Consider the following 20,976-nt stretch of genomic DNA (forward strand, 5'->3'; position numbering starts at 1 on the left):
TTCTTGGAAATGTGGCAAATGCAAGGATTGCTAGGAAACTTTCCGAAATGTTGAACCTTCGCGACTATATTAAGCATGGCAAAGGTTTCTCTACAATGCTAAGAAGGCATGTAATTAGTGAAAATTTGATATTTGTTGTAGATAATGGACGTGCCCTGGAAAACCTGGGATGCATACCAAAAGACTCATCCACCTCAAGAGGTATAGGAGGGTAATGAGGTTATTGTGGGTTGTTTGCAAGTAATGCTGTGAAATGTGAACAGATTTTGAAGACAATTTTGGAGTAGTTACCTGGTTCTTTTTGGTTATGCAAGTAGAGACTCTATGAAAGCATGAAAGATCCTGCTCTAGCAGCCTTTCTATTATACGAACGGGATGAACTTGAGGGTGGCTTCAAGTATGACGAGGACGAAAAAAAGAAAATTATGTCAACATATCAGGTGTGAGTGCCACCTATGTGGATGCTCCTATGTTTTTCTTTTTTTAAATAAAATGCTTTGCAGTATATTTTTGAGGTCGTCAAGCTATATTGAAAGCAGTTTCTCCTCTTTATTTTAGAGGTCAATGAAGTATGATCAAATCAGGGAGTTGGTGGCAAAAAGAAAGCCAGGATGGGAGCAGCTGCAGGATGTGAGTTGCTATCATTAAAATATCAGTTTCATGTGTGCGGCCAAGATTCTTGTTTTCAGATGAGCCTTGATCAATGCACCTGTATTCTGGAGGATTAAAATGACACGTGTAACGATTTATCTAGTCAAAGTTATGAAAGGTGTTGTTTTTAAACTGAAATTCACTTTTGAAGGCAAATAGAGAGAAATTAACAAACATCATTTGCAGAATAACCACAAAAACAGTTTATCTACAATGTTTGTGGATATCTTTGTGTGGTCACATGAATATTTGAATGGAGTCTCAGGAAGAGAGGTGGAACATTTACTGATCTACCCTGATGTAGTACTGATAAAGGTGCCATCTAGAATGCATCCAAACAACCCCATCCCAAAACAAGAAGAAGAACAAGGAGAAGGGACTGAGGAAAATCAATGGACAATTCACTCAAAACAAGCCCAAAACCTGAATTACCCATACAGGGCAGGGTTCGTTAAAAGCATGCATGCTGTCCACACAGAACCAGGAAAATCATCGTCCTTGTGGAGATCTTAGGAGGCGGCTCACATCATATGAGCAGTTCCTCTGAATGCATACACTACCATGAAAAAAACAAAAAAACAAAAAAACTACAAAAACAAAAAAACTACGGATAGCTAACACCACACAATTGTGCTACAACATCAGAAGATGTGCTTGCACAATGTTTAATACGGTTGAGAAGAGAAAGCAATCATTGTTATTCCCGTTGAAATTACCATGATAGTAGCCATGCTTACTTTGTTCTGTTGCCTCCTCTGCTGTAATTTATTTGACCTTATCTTTAGTAGAGCAGATTCAACCATTTGAGCATCTCTTTTGCTCATCCTGCTTGAACTGTTCTTGCCAAGAGTCATTCAAAACCCACTTTTGTACAACTGATTAATCAAAACAAGACCTCTTGAATCTAAAACAAACAAAACTCCATTCAGTACAATTATTCTACCCTTTCCAATAAAGATACGAACTTTAATCTTGAATCTAAAACAAACAAAACTCCATTCAGTACAATTATTATACCCTTTCCAATAAAGATATGAACTTGCTTTGAGTGATTTTCTGCTTGCAATTGTTGTTACCCATGCAAATCAAACTACTTTCGAGTACAATACAATCAATAACTCCTGTGTTGAGATGCCATTTATATAGTCTCTCAGTCGACACTGCAGCTGCCTCCATATGTTGCAACCATTGCTAGTGCTTGAAATTTTCAAAGGCTATGTGGAATGGAAAACTGGACAGTAGCAAGTCAGAATGTGCGTACGATCAACAAGAGAGAAACAGATGTGAAATGTAATCTGTTGATATCTCACGAAGCTTATTGCTACCATGGAGTCAGGCATATGCATCTACATTATTGAACATACATACATATGTTTGAGAACCTTTTATGCGCACACATGTGAGTATGTGCATATAGATAGATAGGTAGATAAATAGATTGTGTGGCAAGAGGGGAGAGAGAGAGAGAGAGAGAGAGAGAGAATCTACAGGAGGTCTCACGAGCTCTATGGGATAAAGAACACCAAAGAGAAAGAACTCATACAAGCAAAGGACGCGCTAGGGCCCTTGCTGATTGCTATGCTAAACTAAGCAAAAGAGCTCAAATGCTCATACCAAAATGGAGCTGGACAAAAACTGAAACTCAGAAGCCAAAACCTGGCACAGTGGCGTCTCTCCAGTGGGCTGCAAAAATACATGTCTCTCGTTGTGGCGGAGGGCGTGGTCTCCTTGACCTCTGTATTTGATTGGCCATGTCAAGAGTGATGCCTTGTCCCTGGCAGTCTCCTCTAAGGAGGGTGGAGATAGGTCGGGCCTCGATCGTGCGTGCTCTAGTCACTCTGTGTTGTGTGTGGACTCTGCATCCCTCACTCAGCAGTGAGGTGTTGTCTCTTTGATCCACATTGCCCACATGTCAGCTAACTCCTCCTCCACCCCACTATGTCTTGGGACAGACTCAAATGCATAAAAGTCCGTGACATGTCGCTGTGCTTAGTTTGTCTCAACATCTTGTGGCTCAACGACTGCCTGTTGCTGTTTGATCTGTTGTAGTAGCGTCTCTCTGTGTCGTGCCTCTCACTTAGCCCAATGCAAACCTGGTTATGGAAGTGAATCAATAATGAGAGTGGACCAAAACCATGTCTTTCTTGGAAGAGGTAGTGGTATTGTCCCCGGATCTCATAGTAGGCTGGGCATACACATAATGCTCCTCTGTCTCAACCTCCCCCAGTGTGCATAACTCGTAGATCGGCTACGAGTTATGCCATACTTTAGTTTAAGATTGAGAGTCTTTTGGTTTAAATTTAAATTATTTGATAATTGCTATGTATGCCATACTTTAGTTTAAGATTGAGAGTCTTTTGGTTTAAATTTAAATTCTTTGATAATTGCTATGCCTTCACGGTATACTGTCCGTTTTCCATCCTTGCAGCTCTAACCTTGGCTAATTCAGTCGCTTTGTTCTTCAATTGAGCTCGTGTGAGCTCCTCAACGATCCATACCTTTGTCTCTTTTGGCTTAAGTGATTGGTGGAGAATCTTGGTCCGTAAGTTAAGTGACTTGAGATGATAGCGTGTCCTTTGGAGTGTTTGATGTTAGTTGCTTCCTCCTCCTCATCATCCTTCCATTCAATGTTGGGTATGGCTGCTTTGACATGTGCTAAAGTTTCACTAATAGTCCCTTCATCCTTGTACCAGTGACTTAGGTTGAAACCCGTACATAAGCATAAAAGGACTGTAACCAGTACTAGAATGCTTTGCACTGTTGTAAGCAAATTCTATCATAGGTAGATAATCTTCCCATGAAGACTGTCTCTTAGATAGATATGCCTGAAGCATGTCTTCAACCAACTGGTTAACCGTCTCTGTACTGCCATCGGATTGTGCATGATCCGAGGAAACTACTCATACTTAGAGTAGTTTCTAACTTCTCAAAAACAAGTGTCCAAAAGTTACTTGTAAACTTTGAGTCCCTATCATTGACTATGTCAAATGGCAAACCATACAGCTTAAACAAGTGGTCCACAAACTCGTGAGCCAGCTGAACAGCTGAAATAGTTGTTCTAGTAGGTAAGAACCTAGCCATTTTTGTCAAATGGTCTACTATGACCCAAATGGAGTCATGACCCTTGCACGTTCGAGGCAAACCATTAATAAAATCCATGGAAATACTTTCCCATTTATTACGTGGAATCTGTAATGGCTGTAATAAACCCGCGCTTCTAAGGCGTTCTGCCTTAGTAACCTGATAAACCCGGCAACCTACTACATAGTTCTCAATAAATGCACGCATCTTAGGCCAATAAAAGGTATGCTTCACAAGAGACAGAGTCTGATGTATATCCGGATGTCCAGCACTAGGAGCATCATGACACTCCCAGAGGATCTTGGATCTAAGGTCCAGAACATCTGGCACACAAATCTTTTCATTCTGGAACAGCAAGCCGTTCCTAATCATCCACTGACCTCCCGCCGCCTGTACCGTAGGTGGCACAATCCCTGAGTCCTGGTCAACCATGGAGCTCCCATCCTGGACTCTCTGCCAATAAGAACTGAAATGACTATCAGTTGCGTATAGCCCTCTCAAGGATTGAAACAGGTCTAAGGATATTTCCGTAAATGATAGAGCATTTACAAACTTAACTCGACTTAAGGCATCCGCCACACTATTCAACGAACCCTTACGATAACGTATTTCAAAATCAAAATCTTGCATTAATTCTGCCCATCTAGCTTTCCTTCCCCTCAATTCAGATCCATCACACACATACTTAATTGACTGATGATCAGTCAATACACGGAACTTTGAACCATACAAGTAGTGTCTCCAAACCTTAAGGGCATACACTACAGCATAAAGTTCCTTTTCTAGTGTGGGCCAACGATATTGGGTGTCGTCTAGCTTCTTACTCTCGAAAGCTACAAGTCTACCCTCTTGGAATAGAGCCGCCCCAATCGCATAATCACTCGCATTGGCCTCTAAAACATAAGGCCGGGTAGGATCGGGTAATGCAAGAATGGGTGCTTCCTTGATAGAAAACTTCAAGGTTTCAAAAGCCTTGTTCATTGCATCATTCCAAGAGATCGGCTGGGTAGACCTGCGTCCACGACCTTTCAATATGTTTGTCAGGGGTGCCGTGATATGTGAATAATCACGCATAGACTTCCGTAGAAATACCGTAAATCCTAGGAAAGAACGAAGTTGTTTCATAGTCTGAGAGATAGGCCATTCTAAAACCTTCTGGATACGATCCAGATCAATGCTAATACCTTCAGAAGAAATCTTGTGTCCTAAGTAAATGATCTCCTTCATAAAGAAGTCACATTTACTTATCTTGGCATAGAGCTTATGCTGTCTTAGAATAACTAAGACAATCCGGAGGTGTCCTATGTGATCCTCAAGCGTTCGACTATATACCAAGATGTCATCTAAGAACACTACAACGAATTTGCCCAAAAAATCTCGAAACAAATCGTTCATCATCTGCTGAAAAGTAGCAGGAGCATTGGTCAAACCAAAAGGTAATACAAGAAACTCATAGTGACCATACCTAGTTCGGAATGCGGTTCTATCTATGTGTTTAGCATAGATACGGATTTGATGATAACCCGTACGCCAATCAATCTTAGTGAAATACTTCGCTCCGGCCAAACGGTCTATCAAATCATCGGAACGCGGTAGAGGGTAGCGATTCGTAATTGTCACTTTATTTAATCGTTTATAATCTATACACATTCTCCATGTAGAATCTTTCTTCTTTCTTAAGAGGACAGGTGCACCCCAAGGTGATTTACTTGGGCGAATATAGCCCATATTCAGGTAATCCTGTAGCTGTGAAGCTAGCTCATCCTCCTCTAGCTGGCTCATCCTATAAGGTGGTACACTAATAGACTGAGCCCCTGGGACTAAGTCTATGCGATGATCTACTGCCCGTTCTGGAGGTAAACCTTCCGGCAGTTGAGCAGGGAATACATCCTTAAAACTATCTAACAACATTCTCAATTCACGGTGTTCAAACACACTTAAATCATTATTGTTAAGTACAGAAACAACAAATGAAGAAAGCAGAATCAAGACACACTGATAGACATCATAATGAGAAGTGTTTAATATATTCCGAAGCTGCATCACAGATACAATAGGTCCCTGAGAAGAGGGAATTTTATCACATTGAATTCAAAATTGGGTGTCCTTATCTACAAAAGAAAGGGTATGCTCCATCCATCCAATCTTAATAGTGGGTTTTAAACCACTCTATTCCGATTAACAAGTCTACATGCTCCAGGTGCATAACATAACACGTAAGAGCCCCTGTATAAGCTTGAATCCGAATAGGAAGCGCTTCAACCTTGCGATCCCAAAACTGCTTCCCAGCTGGAAGCTGCACCTCATAGGTGTGATCGCTAGGTACCGTGGACAGCCCCATCTTCTGCACAAATTTGTAATTAACAAAGTTGTGAGAGCTGCCCGAATCAAAGAGAATGTGAACCTGTTGGTCCCTAACTTCTCCATAAACTCGGAAAAGATCATGGGAACCAAACAACGAAGTATTGAAAGTGCAATTACAAGAAAGTGGGCAGGTAATGACATTTACTGAAATACCTGTCATCGAAACTTGGTTCGCTCCCTTGGTTGTGGTACGTGGACCCGCCTGGAGCTTCGGTCTGAGCGCTAACTTTTGATTCTTGCGCTTTGGACACTCATTCTTGGTGTGGCCCCGCTCCTCGCAGTAGAAGCAACGTCCTTCTTTCTTAAGCTTCAATGTGTGAAGGAAACGGGCTCGGCCATTCTTTGCCTGAGTCAAGTGTTTCTTGGAGGCGTTGTCTGTAGACTTCGTCTCCCCGGTACCAGTCGTAGGCTGAAAGAACTTTCGTTTGTTCTTTCCACTCGTGTCGGAAACTGTAGTTGCTTTTGCTCCGGCCATGGTATCATCATAAATACACGCGTAATTCATGGCCTCTTGCAACGTTGTACATTTGTTGTTCTTGATTTGCAACTTATACGAATCTGGCAAACCATCCACAAAGAAACCTAACAAGGTCACTGGATCCATCTTTGTGGCCCTGGTCTGCAGATCCCGAAACCTTTGAAGATAAACTTCAAATGACAAGTTCAGCTTTGACATATCGAGGGCTTTAAGCTTGCCAACGATATCATAATCGTCCTCCTTCTTCAGGAACTTTTTCCTGAAGACCCCTTCGAAATCTATCCATGTAACCGGCTTAGGTTGGAGTTCCTTCTACCATAGCAAAGCCTTTCCTGACATGAAACTGGCTGCAAGCTGTATTTTCTTTTCATCTGGGTACGGATGGAATTAGAAGTATCTGCCACTTGTGTAACCAAGTGTCAACAATCTCCTTAGTTTGAGACTTTTGATCTCCCGGAAAAGGGTCTGGAGTTATGTTCGGACCTAGCACTGAAGCCATGGCATCCACATGCGTGAGTGCCTGCACAGTGCTAGTCAGAAGGGTGAGAGTCGTCTGAATCGCTTGGAGTTGCTGTGTCAACCCCGTTTGATTTGCATTAACCTGCTCGAATTTTCCATCCAGAGCAGTGGTGAATTCACTGAAGGCCTTCTTCGTAATCAGATCATCATAAAGACCCTGGTCTTCCTCTCCCACAGGAGTGTAATCCAAATCCTGTTCTCCCATGGTGAACTCGGGATTTGCAGAATCAAACATATCTGAAATCTGATTTGAAACGAATATAAACTGAGAGAAATAACTGGGGGAATCGCAGCTGAAAGGAGAGTGGAGCATAGAAAAACCGTCCCAAGAGATGCTGACGAAAGAGGATGCTGGAAACTGGCGAACAGCGGGCGCAAATAACCCCGGAGTCTTCCTCTTGCTGAATTCGCTGCAGGCTGCAGTGTACGGAGATCTGCAGCAATCCGTACTGGTACGGACTCCTCCTGCTGGCCGTACAGTTGACGCTAACAGTACGGATGCTGACGTGGACTGTACGGATGCTGACGCAATCCGTATGGTTACTGACACGGGTGTACGGAAGCTGACGCAGGTGTACAGCAGCTGATGCGGGTTGTACGGCAGCCTGTCGCAGGCTGTCCCGAATCCTGATGGCGCAATCAAGTCGGGCTATGGCTGAGCTTGGGACCTTGCCAAGCTATATAGGGAATAGGGCAGCTAATCTAGGAAGCCCTGCTTCCCGGAAAAGCTCACCCTCCCAACTTTGGAGGGTGGTGCTTTTTCGAAAAAAGCAACACCTTCCCACAGAGTGGCCGCACCCTGCTCCAGCCCCTTGCGCATCACCCTGCCCTGGCCGAAACTCCTTCCAGCCATGGCGCACCACACAGCCTCACGCCTCTGCGTCCTCTACCCCCACGCAGCCCCGACCAGCCTCGAACCCCACGCCTGCCACTCAGCTCCTCTATCGCCTCTCCTACCTGCACCTCCACTTTCTCCCAGCTATGCTCATCCCTCTCTCACCTAAACCCTTCAGCAAATTCGAATCACTCTCTCTCTTTCTCCTACCTTTTCCCTACATCCTGACCACCCCTGATAACCCATGAACCAACCAGAATTTGCAGCAGCAAATTTCGAATTTTAGGGCATACCTGGAGGAAGAAATCGTCCAAAGTACTCGCATCAGAAATTCCTACTGGCTCTGATACCAACTAACATGTCCCAGCACTCCTGAAACCTCTGATATGCAAACACACACACACAACGTGAGAAACTGAGCAGGCTGCTCACCACCCAACCATGACATCTACGGGATGTGATCCCGAATCAGGAGATGTCCCCTCCGAGCCACGAGCTGAGCTACTGGCACGAACTCCCAATCAGATCCAAACCAGCCTGGTGTCCCATACCACCAGGTGGCGCTGTGAAGCCTGGGATCTGCCACTGGGCCTTGGGCTACGCTAAGATGCAGGCGCGCGTCCGCGACTCAATCCAGGATCAGACCTAGCACCTGGGAACGAAACTTGCTCCCATCGGCTCTCCGAGAACTGAACCCCCTGGGCCCCTTTTATAGACTCGGGCCCCAAGCGCCAAAAATAGCGAAGACCACAAACTAGTTCGTACCCTTGCCACTCAATCCGAGAATCAAGCCTGCCTAGCTCTAAGCCTCCCTAGGCTACCTGAGCTAGTCTTGTGTACCCAGTACACGTCAGATACCAATCCGTGCACATGACAAGGAGTATAAAGACAACCAAGGAAGCCTACATCACCCTATGGTGCAAGATCCATACTACCGAATGTGGAAGAGACTCACCTCCAAACTAGTCAAGGAAGATCGTGATCTCATCAATGTAGAGCCCAAAAAGTGTCGGTGAGAGGGGGCAACCTTGCTCCACTCCGATCATACTCTCAATCCAACATGACAGGCCTCCTTAGGCATGCACTCTTCCTGAGATTGATTCAGATTATCACTGCTAGATGATAACTCCTAGGATCTGCTTCTCCTGAAGTCTCCCAATCATACAATCACATCTCCTCTAATCCTGAGCAGGAACAGCAAGCGTGGCCGCCCTTACCTCCTATGATTGCAGCCTATCACGGGCATTAGGTGTACTAGGAGTAATGATTGCATCTCTTGGACAAGCTTCTTCACTTGTGACAAAGACACAGATTTATCAGAAGACGTCTGATATGTTGATAATGTCAATAGCCAATGTGGAGAGTGGTACAGTTCACTCCGAGCAATGGATCCCAGATCTTGAATCACAGATGGTGACAATTCAACATGTCAAGTGCAGGGAAAATAGGTAGTGCTTCTTTCATCACAAAAAAAGATGAGACTAGGGTACTGCTTCTAGCTCCTAAACTCTGCAAGAATCTTCTCTTCGTCCATGCTATTATAAAGAATGAAATGAAGGTAAAGTGTGATCATCGAGGTATCAAAATCCTTGATAAAAAGAGGAACGTGGTTGCACATGGATTGTCAGACAATGGTCTCTACTACCCTTAGTAGCAATTCACAACAGGAGCTTCTTGCATGATGGGCAAGACAGCATTGTTTTCAGTATGGAGACACATGGAGCCTTTAGAGTATTCATTCAATGGATATGTTGAACAAGAGTCGAGCCGCTGCATTTTCAGGGGCAGCTATAACAGAGACCTATTAGACTTTCTCAATGGTACATGGATACAATACATGAGCCTAGTAGATTGAAAGCTAGAGTATCAAGAAGACCAAGCCAAATTGGTAGACCTTGCCCTAGTAGACATTTAGGAGCCAAAAACGTTTGATGAAGTAGACGGAGACACAAACTGGGAGGAACTTATGAAGGGTTGAGATGGAATCCATACTCGGAAATCATACTTGGGACATTATGGCCAGGCCTGGAAAGGGGAACGAAATGGATCTTGTCAATGAAGTCTCACAGCTCACTGGACAAGTGCAAGGCTAGATATGTACATTCAGGTGGAAGGAGCATGTAGGATGGATTGTTTGTCTTTGACAAATTACGTTATTCTAATATGGTTGGGTTAACTAACATCATCCATGGGTATGTTGAGCAAAAAGAAAATGAGTCATCCACGGGTATGTCGAGCAAAACGAAAATGAGTCTTTCTGACTTAATGTACAGATGTAAGAGCATGAGATAGACCTTGATTGCCTTTCTAAAAGCTTGTGGTGGCAACACAGCAGCTGTGGATACTGTGGAGAGGAACTCTATTCTTAAATTAGCAGGGTTCGTTTTGAGACAATTGAAATTGTGGAAACCAGTCTTATGACATGTATATTAAATATGGGAGCACCGGTGATGCCCAAAAAGGTGTTTAATGTGTTGCCTACAGGGAGCGTTATGCCATGGAATGCATTGATTGCACGATATGCCTGCCAGGGAGAAATTAAACTTCTGTTAAAGTTGTTCAAGGGCATGAAGAAGATAGATACACAGCCAGACAAGGCTGCAACTTTTTTTAGTGCTCTTCCTGTATGCAGTCATGTGGATCGATGGGCAAGGGCCAGGAATACTTTCAGGCTATGAGCAAAGAGTCTGGCAACTTACCAACTAGTGAGCACAACATTTTCATGGTGGATCTTCTTGGCCCTGCAAGCCAAGTGGGTTAGGTAGTGGCAATGCTAGAGAAGGTGCCTTTGCAACCTAACGATGCTGGGTGTAGATCATGATATGCTTGTCACATGCCTTAGAGAATGTGCAAGTGGGGCAATTTTAAAGGATGAAGGCTGAGGCTTACTTTACTGCAGCATCTATGAACCCATTAGAAAGAAGATAAACAATAATAACGTATGTCCAACTACATTATCATTTTCTTGAATTGCCTCCGAGATGCTTCTCGTGTAGTGTCTTCAGGGGTTTTCCCTGCCTTCGGCTCGTCGGTTCTCCGTGGAGCCTTATTTCCTTGACCATCTCAAGGGACACATGAATTTTGATAGACATGCAGAACACATAAACATGCCAACCCTTCTTCTCTGAACTGAATGCCAACTGCAGATTCCCATCATCATCCCCCCCCCCCTCCAAACCACCACCAAACTCCTCTCCCTCCCTCCACTCTTCTCAAGGAACCCTATGTGACACTCTTGCATCATACGGCTCTGTCCTGGGAATATCGAGTCTCCTCCCCCCTAACCGACACAACATCTAGGCCTTCGAATCCGATCTCTATAACAAAATAGCAGCTACATAGTAGAGATTTAGAAACATAGAAAGAAATCCTTCAAAACCTGAGACCTTAAAACATGAGGTCTTGCATCAGTGGAGCAGTTATCTTACGGCTTTTGCAAAATATTTCAGGGCTTGTATATAGGTGCACACAAAAGGGCTTTTCAGCGATGGTGCATTGATGTTGTTAGCATGAGATAGAGTCTCTGTTGGCATTTTTCACTCGTCAATTATCATCTATTATGTAGACGTCCAGAATGCCATAGACTGCAACAATGACAGTTTAAACTTATGATTTTAGAAGTTTTTGGACGGATGTTCAACAGTCCTGTGCTACTCAAGCGGATCGTTAACAGAAACAGGAAACTATTGTGATGTTTTGCGCTCCCATGTTAAATTTAAGATGGATGCCAGTTTCTGTTTTCTTCCTCTTATCTTCCCCCCTTTTCTTTTTCTCTGGGGATACCTAGACAAAAGGTGATGAGATTGTGAAGCAATGGAACATTGTTCTGAGTCTTTGTGTTTCTTAATTTACGGATCTGTTGTCATTTCAATGCAGGCATTGCGTGCAATAGATCCTGAACGAGCTAGACGAGACCCAGTGATCATCCAAGATGTCCCATCTTACAAAGCCCGGAGGCAAATTGAAGCAGAAGTGGACTCTCTGCAAGTCCCACCTAGACCAGCTGAATGGACTGTAAGTCTACGTAATGATGAAGCCTGTTCAAATTGTAGATATGCTAATTTGATGAGCTTGACTTGAGTCACTCTGCCTGCTTTTTTTGGTAATTTATTAACTTTTCCTGCATGGCTTGCAGACAAAGTTTGACCTTCCTTTGAGGAAATCGTATTGGACAGAAGAAGAGCAGAAAGATCCTGTAAAGAGTGAAGAAATTAACGTTCTTCTGCAGGCTCAAGAGAGACTAGTTGGGGAAATTTTAGACACAGCATGGGCAAATGAATGGAGGCAGAAGAAATTTCAAGAGATCGTGCAAGAGAAAATACATCCTTACATTGAAGCAGAGGAGACAGGAAAGAAGATTGAGAGAGAGAGAGAAAAAGTCCAAACACCTCCCAAAACCTCTGCACCTAGAGAAGCACGAAGAGAGTCAGGGACACCCACTAAGGCATCGGACAGCAAAGCAGTACCTCAGGTTAATACTATCACCCTGGAAATTATTATTGAAAAAACAACCCACTAAAAAGTAACAAATACGAGAATGGACGAGTTAAAGCCAGCTCTAGAGCAGATAATACACTAGACTACTGGACTACCATTACTATTAATTCCTTCAATGTTTTGCCTGCTTCATTCCTCGAAAATCTGTGATCATGCTCGATAATAGGACATCTATATCATTTGAAAGCCAGCTCTAAAATGCAGATAATAGGATAACTTTATCAGCTGAAATAACCCTCGGGCAACAAATAGTAAATAGCACCAAAGAACACTAACTGCTTAAGTTCCAGTACTTATTGTACTCGAAATTAGACTAAATCAATGATCATATTTGCAATTTAAGGCTCTTCAAGTTTTCATCCCTTAACCTTAAATGTTTATTTCTTGTAATTGTCTACAGAAGGTTGAAACAACACAGAAACCTGATGCTAAGAAGAAGAAAGACAAGAAGCAAGAGAGAACTGAGCGTTTGGCAAAGCAAGCAGCTGAGAGGGAAGCTGCTTTAGCAAAAGCCAAAAAAGGCTCACAATAGGAGCATGCAATTGAACTTTTGATTCCTTTTAGTTTTAATGAGAGAAATTTGCTCAAGGATGATGTCCATTTCTGATTATTTCTTCAGATTCTATGTGAAGCATTCTATGTGGAGCCTCTCTCTCTCTCTCTCTCTCTCTCTCTCTCTCTCTCTCTCTCACATATTTCTTTCACCTAGATGTGTATGCTGGCGGCAGAAATGTTTGTGTTGTGTGTCTATCCCTTCCCAAACAGAGTGCTGACATTGTGCTTCTACATTAAAAAGACCTATCACAGATGTGTCTATCCTAAGACTACCACATTTCTGCCACCATAAACATACCCATGATATGCTTCAGAAATGGAAATGGATTTTGTGGTACTACGTTAAAGAGACATATAGACTGTTTGCTGTAATTTTAGTATTACGTGGGGATGTTTGGATGAAGCTGTGGCGGATAAAACCATCAGTATCATCATCATGATGTCTACATATTTGAGTATAAAATGCCTAAATGCTGAAAGCAAGGATTGTGGTTTCTCTCCCTCTGAGATGGCTAGTAACAGAGACTTAATTACACTGGTTATCATAGATTTGAAGCTCAGAATGCAGCCTCAAGGTTTTCTTTCATGACTCAAAAGCCACAGTAATGGAGAAGATAAAAGCATCAAAGACCTTTAGAGTTAAAATAAAGAGTTTGGCAGTAATTAAAAGCTGCCTTTCCTGGCAGCAGATTTGGAAGCTGCTTACCTCCTGGGCAGCCTTTGTAAACTTTGTTTAGTATGGAGCCCCTATAACATGAAAATCAAGGAGCAAAAAAGAGACATTATAGAAGAGAAATAATGAAAGCACAAATCAAGTGGTAGGACAGAAACGGACAGAAACTAACTGCAGGATACTGAAACTAACTACAGGAAAGAATTCCGAAGTGAAGGACAAGTGTAAAGCAAATGGATGAATTAGTGATTGCAGAGGACAGAGTGAGCTAGATATCTAGCAAGCTAGAACCATCGAACTTGCATAGTCAATGGGTTGCAAGTGAAACAAGGGCTGCCAGTAAGCATTTGCTGTAATCAGAGCTATGGAAACAACAAGAGACTAGAGACATTGGCCTTTGAAGTATGGCTTACAACTGTGAGTAAAATATGCTATTTCAGATCAGAGGAAACGTTAATTGAGATAATACAGCAAGCTGACAATCACGGGCATTGACTTTGAATGTCTGAGGACTTCAATGACCACTTATAAAGCTCTTGAAGGTTTGGCATCTATCGTGATGCCATTATTACAAAGGTCAAAGCTGACGCTTAGTCTTGGAAGAAATGTGAGGTAGGATCTGTATTGGACTTGGGAATCATTCTCATCCATAGCTGATCCAAGCTCTTGATGAGACATATAACATTTGGCTAACATGGAAGATAGGTATATAATGTTTGTAGCTATTACAAGTGTGACCTTCACAATTGTGTAAGCAGTTGGTACTAGTTGAGCGAAACTAGCAACACACTCTTTCTTTGCTTGTTGATGGCTAAGGGATTTTGAAGCTACAATATAATCACAATGTGCAAAGCTTTCAGACAGTTAGCTATATTGTATTTGCATGAATGCCTGCCTGAGGGAATTGGTCTCTTAAAAAACAGTTTGGTGACTTGTGTACATACATATGTAGACAAAGTTAGATACATATGTACATTCATGCAGTCCGATATACACGTATATACTCATACACATACATGCATAAATGATGTATATCACTTTGAAGTTGACGTGGTTGGACACTATCAACCCATCTAGGGTATGTTCCTTAGACCAGCCTCGTTCCTAGCATTACTCACCATGTATCAAAATAAGGAGAGGCTTCTCTCTCAATGTCTTGCATCAATCCATTCTCATTCTCTGGGACCCCACTAGTACTTGATTGGGACCCCTCTATAAATCCAAAGTCTCCAAGAGCCCAAGGGAATGTGATTTGGGTTAGGTTCTAGGTACCATCGTAAATCCAAGAAACTCTACTCCACATGGCCTATAACCGTGATAGGATGAAAATAAAAATGGAGAAGTACTTCCTCCAAAGATCTCCCCTATAATGAACATGAGAGACTAGAGCACCCCTACCTGAATGTGAGTTTACCCACAAGGACACCTTGGGTATAGGCTAGTGTGTCACCACCCAACCTTAGATCCTTTAGGACCACCCTTGAGCTAGAGGCGAGGGAATGTCGGACTATGGTAAGACTATGCATCCCATACCATGAAGCCTCATCTGTGATAGATGTCATTAGGGAGACATAGGCATGGATCGGCTCTTAACCTATTTGGGTTTACCCCAAGTGAGTAATGGCTCTCGCTTATGTAGATACAACGTCTTTGGTATCTAGGACTACCCTTAGTTGTACTAGAGGTATCACGTGTCTTAATTGTTTCAAGGTTAGGATATATGACCATAGGTTAAGCTAACCTCCATAATAGTAGCCACATTATGTCCAAACATGGACACAACACAACTCTAATAGTAAGCAAGTTAAAAGTGTAAGCTGGTCATATCTTACGCCACAAGGGCACATGTTGGAAGTCAATGCTCTACCTTTGTTAGCCTATACTGTAGCTTAGTTGCTCACCTTTAAGCCCCCCATACGAGCAAAAGCTAGGAGCATGATAGCTTAGGTGAATATGAGATGCATCTGCACAATGACGTAGCCATCCATTCTAAGGATGGGAAGGGCTACATGTTGAGTACATCTCACGGCTATCCAGAACATCTTCAAGCATCCATGAGGATGCAAAAGTGGCACATAACCACCTAAGATGATGAGATGGCATGGTGGCCACATGGACACTCACGGCTCTATAGAGCAATACGAATGTTGACATGATATCATCACAACTTGTTGAAATGGTGAAAATAGCCATGTGGATTGTCGATTGATGACTTAGAAGCAACCATGTGTAAGTAAAGGGCAAAAATGATGCGGCATATGTCCATTGCATGATATCTTCACAACTTGTTGGCATGGCAAAATAGCCATGTGGATTATCGATTGATGACTTGGAAGCAACCACATGTAAGCGTTAGTAGTGGGCAATAGATGATGTGGCATATGTTAACTGCATAAGGAGAGGGACTTTTTATTATGTTGAAAAGTTTTTATGCCTTGATAAAAATAACATTGTATTGCATTTCTGCCTTCCTCATTGTATGGGTTGTATATAGTGGAGGTTGCAAGTCCACTCTCCATCTCTCTCCCACAAGTCTCTTCACCTCCCATCTTAGAGGATTTGTCAAGGAAGGCTACTGACATCTAGCAGAAAAGAGCATTCTTTTCAAAAATTGTAACTATGTGAAGCTTCAGTTTTCAGCTTCATTGGGCTATGTTTATAATAGATCTACATTGTTTTTCCTATCCCTCTCTCCTATGTAAACTACTCTTAGTCAAAGATTACTTTGATTGTTTGCATTACATGCACGGTGAATTCTCTCTCACATGGAATTACAACCAAGTCAAGTTTATTGAGAAGATGACTTGAAGGAGACGATAGATCAATCGAGACACAATCACACACCTCCCCATGCATCGAAAGGAGCTGATTTTGACCCCAGACAACATGGACAAGTGCTACAACAATATCTTTAAAACTAGCATTGTTAAAGGCATGGGAAGAGTAGGATGTAGATGTAATGCGTCTGTAATGTTCATATAGACTATGAAGGAGAATTTGATTCCATTGATCCATCTAGCAACTTTTCTTTTCTCAGAGAAAAGAACTTCTATTAAGGCTTGAAAAAAAAAACAATTATACAAACCAACAATCTAATAGGCATTGGTCAATCGATACACAATGACACACCTCTCCATGCATCGAAAGGAGTTGATTTGACCCCAAACAATAAGAAGTTCTATTAATGCTTGAAAAAAAAAACAATTATACAAACCAACAATCTAAAAGGCACTGGTCATGGGGAAAAGAGAGAAGTGGCTAGCTGTCAAGAAAACCATTCTATTTTGAGAGAATCTACCTCTCTACCTAGGAAATATTTGGAGCATGAGATAACAAGGAGGTAGAGGGCTATACATGTAGTGAATACCTTGTACAGTAAAGACAACATGTACCTACAAGCCAAGCCTTGCAAAAATGCTCACATTTTTCGATGGTCGCTCTAGAACTTGAAGCTCTACGCTCCTATATTGTGTGCAGGGTGTAGATGATATCTTGCAAGGTGGTAACAAGGATGGTTGCCGAGGGAGCTTGATGGCCTTCGATCACAAAACTATAGCGGGCAACCCAAATGTTCCACCTAGTGATGCTGGACACTGTTTCCCATACACTATCCTTTGGCAAAGGAGAAGGTGGGAAGGAGGCATTGCATCATGTGCCTCTATCATAAAAGGTCATTGGCCTTGAATTGTGTAGGTTGGAGAGGTAGAGAGCATGACCTCCCTTGTTAGCCACAATCGGAAGGGCTCCCATCCAAATCCTCTACGGTGTTGGGGTAATCCAAAGAGACAATACGGGATTGTCTCCAAAACTCTATCCAAGCAACAATGGCATCTACCATCTATTTGCATGTGCTCCAACCAGTAAGCCTCCATGTGCCACCATCTAGGAGAAATAGGATATCTTTAAAGGCCTACGATCGGCCCAAAGACGTAACCAAAAATGGGAGACAACCTCTAAGGGAAGCTATTGCTCCAACTAATGATGCACGCTTGATGCGGACTAAGTTGTCACCTGCAACTACAGAGATCAACCTTTATGAGGTGTGTGAGAGAAAAATGACACCTCCTCCACTTTGTCCAAGCGGCCTACACGAACTGGCCAAAACTAGTCACCCAAATCCCATTGAATCTCCCAAGGAGGCCAGCGCTCCCATGACTGAAGGCGCCACCTCACCCCATGCTATCCTATCGAGACTACAATGGTCTACTCCACAACCTACCACCCTAACCCTATGCCACTCAAGCAAATCTCAAACCTCTTTAGCCTAAATGTCCTTCATAGTCTCGGCTACTTTCTAAAGTCTTCACTAGTGGGAGCTAAGGGATTGTTGCAAAATTGGATCCAAGGGGCACCCCAGTCCTTGGAAACTATCCATACCAGTAATGGGGGTCCATTGCGCCATCCCTCCCACTATGCCCTGAGGATCAGTGCGTCAATCTTCACCATTTAGGCGCGTGACACCTCGGATGAGAGAGTGCCTATCCTCGCGACTATCTGCACGGAAAGGTTGCTCCAGCATGATGTCTCTCACCTCTGGATGCCCTAGCATGTCCCTCACCTCTGGATGCCCCAGCATGTCCCTCACCTCTGGATGCCATGTGAGTGGTTGCCTCTCAAACTCCTTCGAGCATGTGGGACTGAATCGAATGAGGCCTCAAACAACCATTGCCAACAAACCCTGTGAAGGCTCCTCATTAAGGGGTAGCCTTTCCCTATGAGGGGAGTCTTTGAGAAATCCACCTGTGGGAGCTGCCACCACTGACCTTTTGTATGGGGGGTGTTCCTGAAAATTTCTCGCTAAAGCAAGAGCTTTCATTGTTCAGAGGCTTGAGTGAGACCATGTATCACTAACTTGCCTAAGAGGAATCTGCTCTGCATCTCATGATCAATAATGCCAAGTCTTCCCTGTGCCTAGGGTAGGATCACTACAGGTTGTGCCTCATGCACTCTAGCACTAGGGCGATCTACTGTTATAATGAAATGTCAATTAGTAGCCTGAGTATCTCATTATCTGCCCTTGCGAATCTATTGGAAACCCAATATAGCCCCCCAATCCTAGATCTCCTGAATCGCCTCAATCGCTATGGGAAGGCAATTGATTTGGTCCATTTGATCCCTGCCCCCAATAGACCAAAAAATAGGTCTCTAGGGCTCCCACGACCCTCTAGGCTCTCCATCGTGCCCTCCACATAAAGTGCAATGTCACCTATTACCTCTAAGTCCAGGAGCCCTTCCTTTGGATGAATCGAGAGCCACATTCTTGAGAGGCCTATAGCTTGTGAGCACAGAAAGTAACCCAAATCCTCTACCAAAAAGAGGGAGCAAGAGGGCATCCATGATGAATTGAGTGGGAAAGAGCAAAGGCCTCCCCTTTGTGACTACCTATGAGCATCTAGCTAGCGCTCCTTGCATACATATTCGAAACCCGTGGAACCCATGTGTCTAAAAATCTCAACCTGTGCATGGTGCCCTTTAAAAGAGAACAACCCACCCTATCATAAACCTTCTGGAAATCTAGAGAATGATCACAATATGTTGAGACTCGTGAGCCCTGATCAACTACCTCCCAAAAGGTGAAGATATTGTCCAAGATACTATGTTCCTAAACAGATCTCGTTTGTGTATCATGGATGATATCAGCTAGGTGGGGCCACAATCAAGACCTTGGCTAAGATCTTGTACACGATGTCCAATAGAGTGATCAATCTCCATTGGAGAATATCAGACTTGTCCCCTCCTGCTGTCAGGATCAAATAAATCCAACCTCGGCTCAAGGATTGCAGGAGAGAGCCCGAGTCAAAAATCTCATGAAGATCCAACCCACAGGGGGTGTGGATTTTCTCCAGAAGCACCTAAAGAATGGCATGAATGCATCCTTCTTATGGAAATTCTAAGGAGGGAGGGACTTAGGAGCCTCCAAAATCTCTTCATTAGTGGAAGATGCCTCCACCTACCTACTCATACTCAAAGAAACCACTGATGGATTATGTGCTAGACTACCTCCCAAGCTACAAGGACCTGGGGGGGGGCTCCTGCTCTTGAACTTCAAAACAATTGTTAATAGAAGTCTGTGGTCATCTCTCTTGTAAGTTTACAGTGAGAAGAGATGTTGTTTTTGATGAGATGAGCAGCTGGTATAAACCAGTAAATGTGATTGATGATGTAGATGCACAAAATGGTAATGCTGCACAGAATTCACAACAGCAATCACAAAATATTAGTGGACCTGTAGTGTCCTCTAGCAGTGGTTCACATACTTCACCATGGGTAGGCAGATTGAGATCAGGAGAATCTCCTCAAAGCAATGTAGATAGTGGTATGCAAGTATCACGAAAGGGAAAAGAGAAAGTAGATTAGCCCATGGTTGATGTCAATGCAGGTCACTCTTATGTGGATGGTGAATCCAGTGGCTCAAAACAGAGCCTTGATGACGAGTTGGGTATTCCTTTTGTTGTTACATTTGGAGTAAGGAAGACAAGGGATGTTTTGAGAGCACCTAGTAGTGAGCCTATTTTACACAGGTCTACAAGATTTAAGTATCCTGTGGATAGGCTGAAATATGATGGATTTATAGCCATTCACTATGCCTATATGGTCAAAGTGATACAAGAATCGGAACCCACTTCTTTTGAGCAAGCCATGGGAAAAGAAAAATGGGAGAAAGCCATGGATGAAGAAATGGATGCCTTGGAAGCAAATGCTACATGGGAATTGGTGCCTTTGCCTAAAGACAAGAATGCAATTGGCTGCAAGTGGGTTTATAAGGTGAACCACAATGCAGATGGTTCTGTGAGCAGATACAAGGCAAGATTAGTTGTCAAGGGGTATGCACAGACATATGGCATTGATTATGAAGAAACATTCAGTCTGGTTGCAAGGATGGCAACCGTAAGAGCAGTCATTACTATGGCTGCATCAAAGGATGGTCTTTACATCAGATAGATGTAAAGAATGCCTTCTTGCATGGTGATTTGCAAGAAGAGGTCTATATGGAGCAGCCACCAGGTTATGTGCATGCTGTTCATCCAGAGTTTGTTTGCAGGTTGAAGAAAGCCTTGTATGGCTTGAAGCAAGCACCCAGAGCATGGTCTGACAAGATAGGACAGTATCTTGTCACTATTGCCTTTCAGATTTCCATGGCAGATTTCTCACTTTATGTGAGAAAAATAAAGGTATCATGCTGCTTGTCATTTATGTTGATGATTTGATCATCACAGGTGATAGTGATCAAGATATCCTTCATGTGAAAATGCTATTGAAGCAGAAGTTTGAGATGAAGGATTTGGGAGAGCTGCGTTACTTCTTGGGCATTGAGGTGATTAG

At 43.1% G+C, this 20,976-nt stretch overlaps 1 protein-coding gene across 1 annotated transcript in view; it reads left to right on the plus strand.

Annotated features, from left to right (window-relative positions):
* The window catches only part of EMB2737 (embryo defective 2737), a 72,715-nt gene extending 59,647 nt beyond the window's left edge, over positions 1 to 13,068 (plus strand). The window contains exons 6-11 of the mRNA XM_087401984.1: positions 142 to 201; positions 318 to 440; positions 559 to 630; positions 11,805 to 11,942; positions 12,064 to 12,399; positions 12,826 to 13,068. Coding sequence (XP_087258110.1) covers positions 142 to 201; positions 318 to 440; positions 559 to 630; positions 11,805 to 11,942; positions 12,064 to 12,399; positions 12,826 to 12,957 — 861 coding nt within the window. The 3' untranslated portion in view covers positions 12,958 to 13,068. The remainder of the gene's footprint in view (positions 1 to 141; positions 202 to 317; positions 441 to 558; positions 631 to 11,804; positions 11,943 to 12,063; positions 12,400 to 12,825) is intronic.
* Positions 13,069 to 20,976: the final 7,908 nt, after the last annotated feature.

This window comes from Dipteris shenzhenensis, chromosome 30 (genome assembly GCF_047967505.1).
Source record: "Dipteris shenzhenensis isolate YYH24624 ecotype China chromosome 30, Dip_SZ_1.0, whole genome shotgun sequence".
Taxonomy (NCBI): Eukaryota; Viridiplantae; Streptophyta; class Polypodiopsida; order Gleicheniales; family Dipteridaceae; genus Dipteris; species Dipteris shenzhenensis.